The following is a 14,645-nucleotide window of genomic DNA, read 5'->3' on the forward strand; positions in this document are numbered from 1 at the left end:
CCAATCAGCTTTTTATTAACAACGGGAGCAACGCATCTTCATAGTGTACAAACGGATTATCCCACAGCACAGGAAGCACGCAGCACCGGCCAGCATGTAGAGACTGACTCTCTTGCTGAGCACCTACACTGATAATGGAGTCCCCATGAAAAAGAAATAAACACCTGCTTCCATCACTAAGACTCTGAAATCATCTCTTTGTGAGTTATCTTATCCTGACATAGTCAACTAAGGATCTGGTCCACACCCACTTTGTCCTTGACTTCTTATCAACTCAGCTCCATTCCCTGCTTCTCACAGTTCTGTCTGTGTGTCTCGTGATTCTGTGGGTTACCATTGTAGGAGCCTGTTCCTACAAAGTCAGCTAGGGTCCCTGGATTGCGGGTTGTTAAGGCCAAAGGAAATTCAGATGAAAGAAGCTGAGACAGAAGATACAGGATAGAATCGGGAGGTCTGTCTGGCAGCCAGCTGATCAAACCAAGCAGCCAAACGGCCCAGAGTTTATTTCAGAACTTGCTTATATAGAAAAGCAGAACAAAGCACAGTACAGATGGTCAGTCAGTTTCCAATCACAAGACCATTCCTGTCTTTGAGTGAGCAGCCTCCTCTCCAACATACGCTTGCTGCTCAGAAGCAGCCTTACTTTCTATCTTGATATTTACTCCTGAGGTTTGGCATCAGCAGTATGCTTCCTACAGATAGAATGTTCTTTTCTCATGGGCTACATCAGAAGTCTCTCAGAGTCCTCAAGGTTATTGAAAAAAGCAGAGCAGGCAAGCTTGAACTCAAATGACTTATAGGACAGAATGGACTCCAGATGGAAACTGAGTCACACATGGGCTCCCACAGACCATGATGGGGATACCCTTTGATAAGACTTACCTGAGCTAATGGGAGCTCACTGACTCTGGACTGACAGCAGGAGAACCAGCACAGGACCAAGCTAGGCCCTCTGAATGTGGGTGACAACTGTGGGACTGGGGCAGTCTGTGGGACCACTGGTAGTGGGACCAGGATTTATCCCTAGTGCTTGAACTGGGTTTTTGGAGTCCATTCTCTTTGGAGGGATACCTTGCTCAGCCTTGATATAGTGGGGAGGGCCTTGGTCCTTCCTCAAAGCAATGTGCTAGACTTTGTTGACTCCCCATGGAAGGAAGCCTCACCCTCTCTGAGGAGTCAATGGGGGTGGGGAGGGGGAGAAGGGAGAGGGAGGAAGAGAGGGAGTGAGAATTGGGACTGGTATGTAAAATGATAAGATTCTTTTTTAAAAAATTAATTAATTAATTAAAGGTAATGTAATGATTAAATTCCCAATGATAAAATAAGCCCAGACTAATTCAGACAGCTGTATGGAAGGAAATGAAATACATATGTTATAAGGGGAATGTATAGGTTAAGTTTAGATTTCTGGCTTTGTTTTGTTTTTGTTTTGTTTTTTTACTGGACCCTAGAACCACCATAAAAAATGGCAGTCCAAACCTCCAGGCCCAAAGTCCCATAAGGCATTGCTGTTGTGCAGTCAGTGCTGACAAGATTGTATTACTGGAATGACAGCAGGGTAGGTGTTGACAATTTAAAAATGAATGTTGTGAAAGTATCTAACATCTCTTTCCTTGTGACATACAGCTCTTGAGTTCTTGAGACTTCATTCATGAGCTTAGAACCAGAGCAAGCTCAGAAGTACTGCCATTGTGCTGCTACCATGGTAACCAACAGCCAAGGCATCGGAATGCAGGGGTAGCTTCTGTTGTGCATCACGAGCTGGAATTTGCCAGCAGGCCTCCTCTGGAAGAGATGGCCCCATACTCTTGGCCACCAGCTCCCAGGTGACACTTTTCATTAGGAATCTTGGCATCTTGGGCCTCTGGTCCATTCCCTTCAGTGTCCTTGTCAACTTCCTGGTTGGAGAGAAAGGAGGGAAAGCTTCACAGAATAGCCACAGAGCTCTGAACTCCCTCTTGTAGAGACACTCATGTAAGAAGCTTTGCCTTTTAAGCAATATCAAACTTCACACCCAAACATTTTGCTATTCAACTTTTGAAATCGTGACTTCATGGGAATGAGGCAAACACTAAGGAGTGTTACGGCACAAGAAGCGTTGGCAATGTGAGCCAGTCTGGCCATGGGAGCTCAGTGCAGTTGTGTGACTTCATCACCAGGTAGGAATACATTCTCCATATTGCCATAGATATTCCCTGTAGGCTCATGTATCTGAATCCTTGGCCTCCAGCTGGCAGTGCTGTTTCAGGAGATTGTGGAAAATTGGGGATGAAAGGCCTAGCTAGAGGAAGTGGGTTGCTGGAGGAGCAGCCAGCTTCCTGTTCCTTCTCTATCTCCTAATCCACCTGGATGGAAAGAACAGCCTCACACCGCCACTGCTATGGAGTCATTGGCCTCCAAGTCTTCCCTGCTTCTGTGATTCTGTCAACCTGTGAATCATCCTTGCTTAAGTTGCTTCTGCCTGTGTTCAGCCAGAGCCAGCAGAAACCTGACTAGTGAAATGCCCTTCCCATCTCAGAGCCCCTGGCACCCCCAGCATGACTTTACCTACCTTATCTTGTGTTCTGCGATACTCATTTAGCACATACTGATATTTGGGTTCGGAAAGACCAAAGAAGACGGCAAATCTTTCACCAAGGAATTCACAAGCTGGAAGGAAGAACAGTCCTTGGAGAAACTGAATCCATGATTGAAGCTTCGGGTCAGCCCAAGAACCTAAACTTGTTTGCAATGGCCTGTCCTACCACACTGGGCCTCTGGAATAGCCAGGACCACAGGCATGGATCACCATGCCCAGGAAATATGTATTGTTGTGAGCCAAAGCCCCGCATGAAAACCACTGTAGGCTCTTCCTCCGTTCTCTCATCCTGTAAGGTTCTGTATCTTTTACGAGTCCTAGGATAGGCCAGGAAACCTAAAGCTGTGCTGGCTCCTTCCTTTCAGATCAGAGCAACCTTTTCTAATGGGGACCAGACTTTCATGGTTCTCTTAGAGTCTTCTCTTTATGTGTGTTTTCCTGCTTCTCCCTGTCCCTAGTCCCCGAGTTGTCCCTATGAGCACGAATTGCAATTCTGGGCACATTTACTAGTCTACACTATTCATTGAAAATTAAATCCCATGAACACATCATCATTTGTCTTTGTGTCTCAGAGTCCAGCTAGGTGCAGGGCATGCAGTAGGCAGTCGGTAATGCTTTTCTAATGGACGAATAAAGATGAGTTTGCAAGAGCCACAGTTTAGGCTTTCTCAGAATTCTAAAGTAAAAAGTAATTTTTCTTGCTATCACATTCACGAGCAGACATATTAGAAGGAAATGAGTCATTTTACATTTGCCAATTGTGTTCAAAATGAAACAAATGCAAGTAAAACAAAGTAAGATTATATACGCTATAAATAAGCACATAGGACATCCTGTATGTCTTCAGGAGGAGCCGAGAGAGAGCTCATGTTTATAGCAGAATAACTGTGCTGGGAGAACTTAGCACTGTGTCGTTCAATGTTCTTTTTTAACAAAAACAGGGAAGTGTGTCCAGATGAAGAATAAACTCAGGAAGGATTGACTAATGGCTTCAATTATTTGCATCTTTGATCCATGAAAGAAGAACGTGGGCTGATTTTGCACAACTCCGAGAGTGATGACTAGACTGATGGCAGGGACTTTCAAAGAAGAAAATTTGGGTCAAGATAAGAAAAAGATGTGATTGCCAATGTTCTCATGTGGTTCAGTCTTCAGCGGACAACACAGAGCAGTCCACAGTCTTCAGTGGACAACACAGATCAGTCCACAGTCTTCAGTGGACAACACAGATCAGTCCATAGTCTTCAGTGGACAACACAGATCAATACACAGTCTTCAGTGGACAGCACAGATCAGTACACAGTCTTCAGTGGACAACACAGATCAGTCCACAGTCTTCAGTGTGTAACACAGATCAATACACAGTCTTCAGTGGACAACACAGATCAATACACAGTCTTCAGTGAACAACACAGATCAGTCACAGTCTTCAGTGGACAACACAGATCAATACACAGTCTTCAGTGAACAACACAGATCAGTACACAGTCTTCAGTGTGTAACACAGATCAATACACAGTCTTCAGTGGACAACACAGATCAATACACAGTCTTCAGTGGACAACACAGATCATTACACAGTCTTCAGTGGACAACACAGATCAATACACAGTCTTCAGTGGACAACACAGATCAATACACAGTCTTCAGTGAACAACACAGATCAGTACACAGTCTTCAGTGTGTAACACAGATCAATACACAGTCTTCAGTGGACAACACAGATCAATACACAGTCTTCAGTGGACAACACAGATCAGTACACAGTCTTCAGTGGACAACACAGATCAATACACTTGCCTAGAGCTGTTATTCGTGTTCAGAGTTGCCAGGATGGGAACAGCTCAGGGACTAAGCACAGGGTGACTCGGGAAACTCATATACAGAGAAGACCTGAAGAGAGTGGGAAAGCCTGGTTGGCATGGATGCCATGGCAACAACCAGTAAGTAAGTCTTCAAGTCACAGTAAAACTAATACTAATGGAGTGATATGGTTAGATGGAATGACCCTCCAAAGAATCCATGTTTTCCACAATGTTGGAAGGCAGTGACACTGAAATTACATTGGAAAGTCAATCCCATCCCAATCATAATCCATGGGTAGAAAGAAAAGCAGAAGGCAGATAAAAGGATCTTCACATCTTTAGGACAGTTAACACATGAGTTTAGAAGTTACAAGATTATCATTTCTGAATCCTGGGGAGAGAATGGAACAGCTGGAAGTCTCATATGTCTTGGAGAATCAGTAAATACACAGGAAAGAAAGAATGAAAAAAGGAAGGAAGGAAAGAAGGAACGAAGGAAAGGGAAGACAAAACCCAAATGTTGGCGGAGGATGTTAGTTCATTTCCTGGCCACCTGGACCCAAAAAAGCACACAGAAACTATATTAATTACAACACCATTTGGCCTTCTAGCTCAGGCTTCTTATTAAATAACTCTTACACCTTAAATTAACCCATTTCTATTAATCTATGTATTGTCACGAGGCTGTGGCTTACCAGAAAGGTTCTGGGTCCTTCTCTTACGCCAGTTTCATGATGTTTCCTTGACTCTGCCTACTCTCTTTCTATATCACTTCAGATTTCCCACCTGGCTTTAGTCTGCTAAGCCACTGGCTGTAACAGTTTTATTCATTAACCAATGGTAATAAAACATATTTGCAGCATACAGAAGAAAATCCCACAACACACAAACCTTAGCAGTACTTACTAGAAATTGAATTGCTTGCTACTTGACCTGCCCAAAACCAGAAGTATGATCTCCATGAAAGTTTAGACTGAAAAATAGAAAGAAATCAAAGTAGGATAATTAATAACAAGTGGGCAAAGGCCTGTGCTGCCAAGCCTGGCAACCCGAGTTCAGTCCCCAGGCCCCGTGTGGTGGAAGGAAGGAGCTGACCGCTACATGTCGTCCATTGGCCCCCACACGCATACCATGACATATGTGCTCTCAACCTCAACAAATAAATTACTATGATAAAAATTAAAGATATCAGGAACAGCAATTGGCAATTCTTTCATAGAGATTTCAAAATGTACTATAAATGTTTAATTTTCTCTCTTACCAATGAGAAAACTAGCAAACCAATGGCTGTCTGTTGCCTATATGTGATCTAAAAGGCTATCAAGAAGACCAAAAGCTTAATGTAAAGCCATATTTTCCATATAATTCATCTGGATTAGTCACTCATTTATTCCCCTCTTCCCATCAATACTAACACGATGAGCTTACAGAGTCATATACTGAGTTCTGGTCCTCTTTTTCTTCCTCTTCCTCTGTGCTGTATTCTTCCATGGTGTCTCCATCAGCAAAGTGGATAACCCTTTTGGGAGTAGCGCTTTTACGAGGTCCACTCATTTCTGATTCTGACTGTTGGAGGTGGTCTTCCTCCACAAGGAGTTCTCCCGGTTACTTGAAAACAGATTGCCCCAGGACAAACTGCCCAGGGCAGGGTTTAAATGTAGCTAGTTGTTTTCAATGAAGGTAAGGACAGAGGTCAGGGGCAATCCTATCAGGCAATCTTGACTCCTCACATCCGAGAGGAATGTTCAGTCTGTATCAGAATTAAAGAGATTAATTTAGAAAAGATGTGGTTATTGGATGTTTGGACAAAAGGTTTCAGCATGGCTGCCAGATCTTGTAATCACCATGAAAGCCATAACTGCTGGGAGTTAAACCATCCACCATCAAAGTTTCTCAGTCATTCCAGTTTGCACTGAGAGGTGACACAGGGAGCATTCATGAGCACAGATTGCACAGACAGGAGAAAATATTTGCAAAGCCTATTGCAGTAAAGAAGCACGTTCAGAATATGTAAAACATTACTATAATTCAATAGGTAAGACATAATTCTCACATGAGCAAAAGATTTTAGCAGGCTACCAAAGATGAATTACAGATAGCAAAGACACACACGAAAGGATGGTCATGCCATTGATCATTAAAGACATGCATATTGAAGCCTAATAAGATGTCAACATGTGCCCACTAGAGTGACTAAGATTTAAATGTGACTAACAATATCACGTATCGGGCATGCGTGTGAGGCAACCGGAGCACTCATACACTGCTAGCGAAGAGTTGTTTAAATCTGGAACACTCGCCAAAGGCCCAGGTGTTTCAGGTGCAGTCCCCGGCCCGTAATGCTACTAGAAAATGGTAGGACATTTAAGAGGTGAAGTCTGGCAGAGGAACTGAGGTCATGTTGGAATATGGTTCAAGAATAGTTTGTCCCAGGAGAATTCTGAGTGCTTGTGATAAAACTCCAAGAAAACAAGACAAGAGACGTGTGACCTCCAGTTTCTTTAAACACAGAATTGTTCTGGGAATGTATGTTCATGCTCCTCCCAGCTGTAGTGGGTAGGAGTCGGTTTACTCCAGATTATTCATTACAACTGGATATTGTTATTTGTTGATATGCCTCCATGAAAAAGAACACGCTTTTGCCATGTGTGGCTTGCCCTCCATGTGCGGCTTGCCCGCCATGTGTGCCTTACCATCCACCTGCGTCTTGTCCTTGTGGAGGTACACTTTACTCATGTGTCCCTTCTTAACCCTCAGAGTATAAACTGTCTGATGCTCTGAATAAAGCTGGCTACCGCATAAGACTTTAGTTCACCACATTTATTGGTTCTATTCTCTCAGGTCCCACCGCCTCTAGTGTGGTGATCAGGTCATTCGGAGTGCACCCTTGAAGGGACTGGAGCCCTTTCCTCTTTCTTTGTTTCCTCTTGACTACCATATGACCAGGCTTCCTCTGCCATGTTCTCACCATGTTGTGCAGTGCCACCAAAAACCCAAGTGACCACAAACAGAAACCTCTCAATCAGTGAACCAAAATAAGTCTCTCGAGTCACTTTAGAGAACCATTTGGCAATTTCTTACATTAAACATACATTTACCATATACTCCTTTAATCCCTTCTTTTGATAACTACCCCCCAAAAAAGAAAAAAATTCTTTTTAACATACATATGTGAATATTCATATCACCTCGATTTGTAAGAGTCCCAAACTATAAAAAATCATAAGCTGGACAAGCCAAAGGTGGTTTATCTGGTCAATGAAATGCTACTCAATAATCCAGAGTGATAAACAACTAATACTTGCAATACAATGAAGGCTTCTCAAGAGCATTATGTCAAGCAAGAGAAGTCAGTTGTTCCACGGCATGATTCCATTTATGTTTAGGGAAGGCATCATACAGATGTGAAAACAGCTCAGTGTTTGCTAGGCATGAGGGTTAGGGAAGAGAAAGAGAAGCAACAAGGGGACCAAAGGGAACTGCTTAGATGGAAACATCCCAATAAATGTCATGCTATAATAGGGGTCACCTGACTCCACACATTTATAGCAATCAAATTGACATGGAAGTTAATTAACTTTATTTATTTCATTTCTTAAACGTTTATTTATTTGTGTGTGTATGGGGGGTTATACCATAGCATTGAGCGTAGAAGTCAGAGGTTTAAGTAGTTGGTGCTCCTTCCAGTTGAAGCTTCCAGGGCTTGAGCTCAGGTAGTCAGGTTTGGCCACAAACACTTACTTGCCGAACCATTTGCTGCCTCTAATTTTGTTATATTTAAAGTACATCTCAATAAAACAGAAAAGCTTTGCTGCCAGCATACCTATATTTAATTTTTTATTACTTAATAAACCCCTGTCATAATATGCTCATCTATTAAATAATAATACAGAATGATATAGTACATTATAAAGACATACAAAAGGTAGAACAATTCTTAGATAGAAAATAATGTTTAATAAAAACTATTATTAAGTATCTATCTTTAGCTTAGTAGTGTATATAGCAGGCACCAATATTGTAAGCACACTTATTTTTTAAAAAATAACATTTAATATATTTTAAAAATTATATCAGCAAGTAGGGCAGACTTAGTTGCTTTGGAATAATTCTCCTTTTTATTCCAAACACACAGACAGAAATCCTGGATAAAATTAACAATCAAAAACTTTAGCTCATAGCTGCTCTAAGAAGGGTGTAAAGAGGAGATGGAGAAGGAAGTGGAAGAAGAAAATAGAAAGGCAGAAAGGCAGGGAGGCAGGAAGGAAGGAAGGAAGGAAGGAAGGAAGGAAGGAAGGAAGGAAGGAAAATAGGAAGGAAGGAAGATGTGAAAGAAGGAAGAGAAGGAAGGAGGGAGGAAGGGAGGGAGGGCAGGCTGAGGTATCAGAATCAGAGGAAATGATGAGTTGGAGCCCAGGCAGCAGCTCCTGGGAGTTTCCAAGTCAGATGCAGGCCTTGAGGCTGGAATACTACTAGCAATATTGAGAGCCCAAGTCATGGACTCTGTTAGAATGAGCAGCTAAAGTGAGCTACACACAAAAGACCAAGATAATAAAATACTATCACATCTCTAACTTATAGACTAAAGAAACTCTCCTAAGCTCTGCAGAAATAGCAGAGGAATTTACCGTATTGTGGCAATACTCTCCTGGAAACCGACTGGAATGCAGGCCAGTGCACATGCTGCTAGGCAGCCGGTTCAGGGGCATTATGTGGATGATGCACTATGACAAAGCCAAGGAATCAAAAACCAGTCTAAGCCTCAGAACCCTGCCGAGTGGAAAGACAAACCTGCCTCGGAATTATGTGTCATCAGGACAGGGCATCCTGAATCTCCGCTAACACCACCTCTGATGAAGATGTCCTCGCAGAAACTCAGAGACCACGTGAAGAAACAAAGCGTCAAACAAAGTGGAAACAAAGTGGAAGGGCACCCACATCTGTGTTCGCCAGCTTTCTGCTGCTGCCACAAACGATTTGGGATAATCAGCTTACAAGGAGAAAAGGCTTAGCTCGATTTCGTGTTCCAAAAGGAGAAGCTGCTTGTTTCGTGGTGTTCAGCAAGCAAAACGAGAGGAAGTAAAAAGGGTTAACGCGTGCTTCCAGTGGCCAAGCGTCCTTCCACTGGGCCCTGCTTCTGAAAGGCTCTACCATGCACCTCTCACAATTTTAGCAAATAGACCTTTGGGTGGCATTCAAGATCTATGACAGACCTGATCCAAGAATTAAGAATAATAAAAACAAGTGGTGTGATGGGTATTCTTGGTTGTCAACTTGACTACACCTGGAACTAAAAACCCAAAATGGAGGGCACTTGTGAGAGCTCTTTGCTTAATTTGAAGTAGAAAGATCCATTCTTAATCTGAATTTTTGAGGTAGGAAGACACACCAGATCTAATCTGGGCCACGCCTTCTCCTGGAAGCCTATATAAGGACATGGAAGAAGGAAGCTTTTGCTCTTTGCCTACTTGCTCTTGCCCTGCTAGCAAGCCCATTCCTTCACTGGCACTGGAGTCAACTTCTTCGGGATTCTGGCTTACACTGAAGACCAGCTGAGACACCCAGCCTCATGGACTAAACAACCGCTGGATTCTTGACTTCATTCACGCCAGCCATGTGGGATTAGCTAGACGGCAGCCTATAAACCATTCTAATAAATCCTCCTCTCTATATAGAGAATCATTCTGTAACCTCTGCTACTCTAGAGGTGTATGCAGGTGCAAACTCTAAAGTGAGTCTTTCTGTGTCTGCTGTGTTCAGAAAGCCAAAGGGAAACACAATACCCACAGAACAGGTCAACTTGAAAAGGGACTAGACAGAAATTCTAGAAATCAGGTACACAATCAACACGGGGAAGCTTGCGTATAAATTTACAGTAGTGGAGAAATCTAAGAGTATGGAATAAATATGTACATTTAACACAAAACTGGGGTTGCGAGCTATAAAATGTAGGTAAGAGAGTGAGAGTTGTCTAATAAAAGTTTTGAAAGCACTGAACAGGAAGAGTGGGGAGGAAATGGGTTGTCAGTTGTCCATGGTGGAAGAAAGGTATAAGCTTTCGAAACTGGAAACAGAATACCTGAGGGGATGAATAGGCATAAAATCAAATACAGATAATGAAAATTACAGAAAAATGTTTCCTCGTTAGCAGTCCTAAGAAAGAACATGTATGCTAGCTAGTCATTGCTGCTGAAATATATCTACAGACCAACAGAAAATAATTAATTTGACCGAAAAAGAGAAGATTACTCGTAAAGGTGTAGCAATTATAGTACTGGCCAACTTCATGTAAACAATGGCCTATCAGACATTGCATTGTTGTCAAAAGGAATTCAGCAACTAGCAAAACAATAATTCAGTGTGAAGTGAAAACATGGCTGATAATTTTCTCTGTCTTCATTGAAAGACTGTATGTCAAAAAGGAGCAAGAGTAATATGCAAGAAACAGAAATTACTAAAAACAGGAAAATTCAAATCACAGTAAGTATTGACCCTTAACACAATTTCAGTGGAGACAATATGAAGATAAAACAGTACTAAATATTAGACCATTAAAAAATATGAGCTGATAGCTTCTAAGCATTGTTTAGGGATAGGTTAGATAGGATAGGTTTTTTGACTCACAATGAGCAATTTAAAGTGAGAGTTCCAGGTCAGTCAGAACTACTCAGTGAGTCTCTCTCTCTCTCTCTCTCTCTCTCTCTCTCTCTCTCTCTAAAAAAATGGCAAAACAAATGAAGACAAGGAAGAGGAGACCAAGTGGGAAACTTGTGAACAGAATATGAAGGAAAGGAAAGTATTAGGAATACATCAGGGGTAGAAATAAATGTCAGTCACTGTTAGCATCCTTTTTAAAGGCTGAGAACTCAAATTTCAAAACTATTTTGTGAGCAGCACAGGCATGATTGGATACGTGTGCACACATATGCACTCATGTATGAAACTACCTGTGATTTTATTATTTTTTGGTGACACAAGTAACCAAGTCTCATTGGTGCAATGCTCGGTTTATGAACTGGAATGATCAGAGTTCTAGAACTCCCAGGAGACAGACATGTTAAATTCATCTTCTGAGGCAGAAGATACTATGCCTTCGGGGATCACTGAGGAGACCTGGAGGGTCCACCTGTTGTCCCTGACTTAGTGCCAGTGTATTCCACAAGAGCCACAGTGACAGGAAATAAAGATACTAGTTGGTTTCAAATGACAGTGAGTATTAAATAAATAAGTCTTCATTAAAATTTGTTAAGACCAATATAAGAAGCATGATAGTATTGAACAAGTAAACATAACATGCCATGAGAAACAAAACCCATTCTATGACAATCCAAGGAAAATAAAAAGATTTCAGAAACCCACTCACATGACCTGTCTTTCATTCCTCGCTGTAATGAGTTGCCTTTAGTGTTCTCTGCAAAACAACATTTGGTGCTAGTAGCTCCTCGCAGATTGTAAATTAATCACATCCAACTGAGGCCGAGTCCCTGTGTGTGCTGACGTGGAAATGATCTTGTGTTTGTCTTATAAGGAAGGGCATGTTTGAGTTGTGGGAAGGTTTCCTGTATTTACATGGTCAGCATTGACCAAACCTGGTGCTCCCAAACTCCACTTTATGTCAGAACCACCTGGGTCTTGATAAAAGTTCCAAACAAAGGCCCTACAGGCCACTTAAACTGCCGTCCCTGGGATACACGGGACCCTGATTTCTGTAAAGCTGCCTAGGTGAATTTGAGGATCAGCGTGTCATATAAAGAGTGGAGAAAGATGACTTACAAATGCAAACAAAAATTGTGGGAATCAGTGAGGTGGTGAACGACAGAAAGCTTAAACTTCAGGCCAGTTCTAGAATGTTCTGTGCATTATTTTCTAGGAAGGTTCCTTACCTTTTACTTCTGAGCCCTGTCCACTTCAGTCTCATCAAAAAGTAAAATACTTGAATATGAAAGGTTTAAATAAGGCTTAACAGTCTGGTTGTAGTCAATTTACTCACAAGACCACCCAAACACATCTTTCCACGCAAAGCCAGCCCCACATAGAGCCTACTCTGTCTATTACAGGCTGAGAGCTGCTGACTATGATTTTATCAAAGTGTCTTCTGGAGAAAATGCTAGTCTCTGTTCTTCGTAACAACAGAGTTCAGCATTCAGTAGACACGCACGGCACCTTTGATTCAGAGGACTCCTAGCGAGACTGAGGGTGGAGGAGGACTAGCTCACAACTGGCTTAGAGAAGGGTTTTCTGCCACCTAATGGGCATTTGAAAACATGCCGTACAGAATTCACCTTGCTGATCACAGTGCCTGTCCTACAGCTCAATACTGAGCAATTTGGAATGCTTGGCTTTATTTTTGAACATCTTCACAGCCTTTCTCTTTACATCGATTCCTAGGTCAAATGCTCCATGTGTCAAACTTTTTAACCTGTTTGATTCTTCGGAAGAACTTTCCTTGTTTCTTAAAAACCTGACTCGAGGTGATCAAGGATGCTTCCAGGTACACACTGTAATCAGCAGTGTGTCCTGTGCCCAGCCTTTCAATATTAGATGCCTCTTGATGATCTTCTTTGACTCTGTGACTTAACTATTGTCTACACACATTTGACTCCGGAGTTTATATATTCCACATCAGGCTTTTGCTCTGGTATATTTATTTCACAGATCCACCTCCTTGCCTTGGATATCTAATAGATTTCCTGATTAGACTGAATCACTAGATAAACGCGCGCACACACACATCTGTCTCTCTCTCACACAGCCTCTTTCACACATACCATTGTCTCTACCTCTCTCTCTTTCTCTGTCTCTCCCTGTCTCTCTGTCTCTCTGTCTCTGTCTCTGTCTCTCTCTCTCTCTCACACACACACACACACACACACATCGTGGTAGTCTTGTTATCTCAATACATGGCAATTTTATCCTGGCTTCTCAGGCTAAAAGCATTAGCCATTATTGATTCTTCAATCAAACCTCATATTAAATGTCAGTAATATACAATTATCTTGTGTATTTTCAGAACCCTAAGATTTTCTGCCATCAATTGTCCCACCCTAGTCTGTATTATTATAAAGGTCTCTTTAGGCTTCCTATACAGTCTAGACTTAAAAAAATAGCAGCCAAAATTGTTCAACTGTTTGATCCTGTCACTCCTATTTAAACCACTCCAGTGGGTCACCCAAGTCAAGGCCCAGTGGCTTCTGAGGTTGTGGTGTTACCTCTTATGCTATTGTTGTGAAATTCTTGTTGGTATGGTTTCAAGACAGCAATACCCTGGTCATTCCCCAAGTGTGATCACCTGCATGTGACCCTCATATGATTGGCCTTGTGGAAGGGGGCGAGGAGGGCCATCAGACACATCATGGAAGATGCTAGGTTACACAGGTGGTGAAAGGTGACTGACAGGACTATAGCAATGTAGCCCTTGAGGTGTCAGTCACGCCGAGCTGAGGCTTTGCAGGTGACCCTCACCTCCACTCCTGTAAGCAACACCATTACTGATCAGTTCAGAAGCTGGACTTGCAGGACAATGTCTTGTTGGCCTACCTTTACCTCCTCCAGTTGTGGTGAACAGCAATGGCATTCTTAGGAAGCACACAGGGTCTATTCTCCCTCAGAACCTGACCCTAGCCTTGATAGACACTCTCCCCACAGCCACCTTCAGCTGGTTGTTCTCACTTCTTTTGGATTTTGTACCTTTTTGTTTCAGGTCTATCACTCAAAACACCTTATCCAAGCCCCCCCCCCCCCACCGCCATCCTTCAAGGCCACTTTCCACCTCTAATTCTTTGTCTTTTTCTCACCCACACCATGCTCATTTGCTCACTTTCTGTATCCCACGGCAGAAAAGCTGTACTGGTTACCTTTCTATTGTGATCAAATGCTACAACCAAGGCAACTTAGAGTTAATTGGACTTATGGTTCCAGATGTTAGAGTCTTGATGTTGGAACAAACGCAAGGTAGCAGACAGTTGGGGCAGCAGCTGAGAGCTCACATCTTGATTCACAAGCAAGAGGCAGCGAGCATACTGGGATAGCAGGAATCCTCGAAGCTGACCCAGCAACACACCTGCCCGACAAGGTCACATCTCCTAATCTTTCTGGAGGTGTGCAGCCTGGAAGATCCTGACGAGGTGCTCATGTCCAGCTAGCCACAACACACAAAATATTGCACTGTACTTGTAATATGAAATATTATGTAATATGTACTTGTGATAAGAGGTGGTTAAAATACCAATATAAACACAAGCATAAACTAAATATGCCAAGAA

The 14,645-nt window shown here is 42.4% G+C and overlaps 1 protein-coding gene across 2 annotated transcripts; it reads right to left on the reverse strand.

Annotated features, from left to right (window-relative positions):
- Window positions 1–1,221: 1,221 nt before the first annotated feature.
- Fam177b (family with sequence similarity 177 member B) lies at window positions 1,222–11,870 on the reverse strand. Of its 2 annotated transcripts, none has more exons than XM_041635463.1 (5): window positions 11,747–11,870; window positions 5,812–6,018; window positions 5,290–5,356; window positions 2,552–2,649; window positions 1,222–1,898 (listed from the first exon to the last, which is right to left on the reverse strand). In XM_041635463.1, the coding sequence occupies exons 2-5, from the start codon at window positions 5,935–5,937 to the stop codon at window positions 1,755–1,757; spliced, it is 435 nt and encodes a 144-aa protein (XP_041491397.1). In that variant the 5' UTR covers window positions 5,938–6,018; window positions 11,747–11,870; the 3' UTR covers window positions 1,222–1,754. The 2 variants fall into 2 exon arrangements, with proteins under 2 accessions (XP_041491397.1, XP_041491396.1); XM_041635462.1 differs by having other exon boundaries at window positions 5,812–6,133; window positions 11,747–11,845.
- Window positions 11,871–14,645: the final 2,775 nt, after the last annotated feature.

This window comes from Microtus oregoni, unplaced genomic scaffold, assembly GCF_018167655.1.
Source record: "Microtus oregoni isolate MIOR12 unplaced genomic scaffold, Mior012 000047F_ref0000412, whole genome shotgun sequence".
Taxonomy (NCBI): Eukaryota; Metazoa; Chordata; class Mammalia; order Rodentia; family Cricetidae; genus Microtus; species Microtus oregoni.

What these genes read in the sequence shown, in the direction of transcription:
- Fam177b (XM_041635463.1), bottom strand. Translation starts at nt 5,937, where the DNA reads ATGAGTGGACCTCGTAAAAGCGCTACTCCCAAAAGGGTTATCCACTTT. An exon ending in AGCAAGCAATTCAATTTCTA is followed by an intron (nt 2,650 to 5,289) that starts GTAAGTACTGCT and finishes TCTTCCTTCCAG; the next exon opens with CTTGTGAATTCCTTGGTGAA. An exon ending in ATCGCAGAACACAAGATAAG is followed by an intron (nt 1,899 to 2,551) that starts GTAGGTAAAGTC and finishes CTCTCCAACCAG; the next exon opens with GAAGTTGACAAGGACACTGA.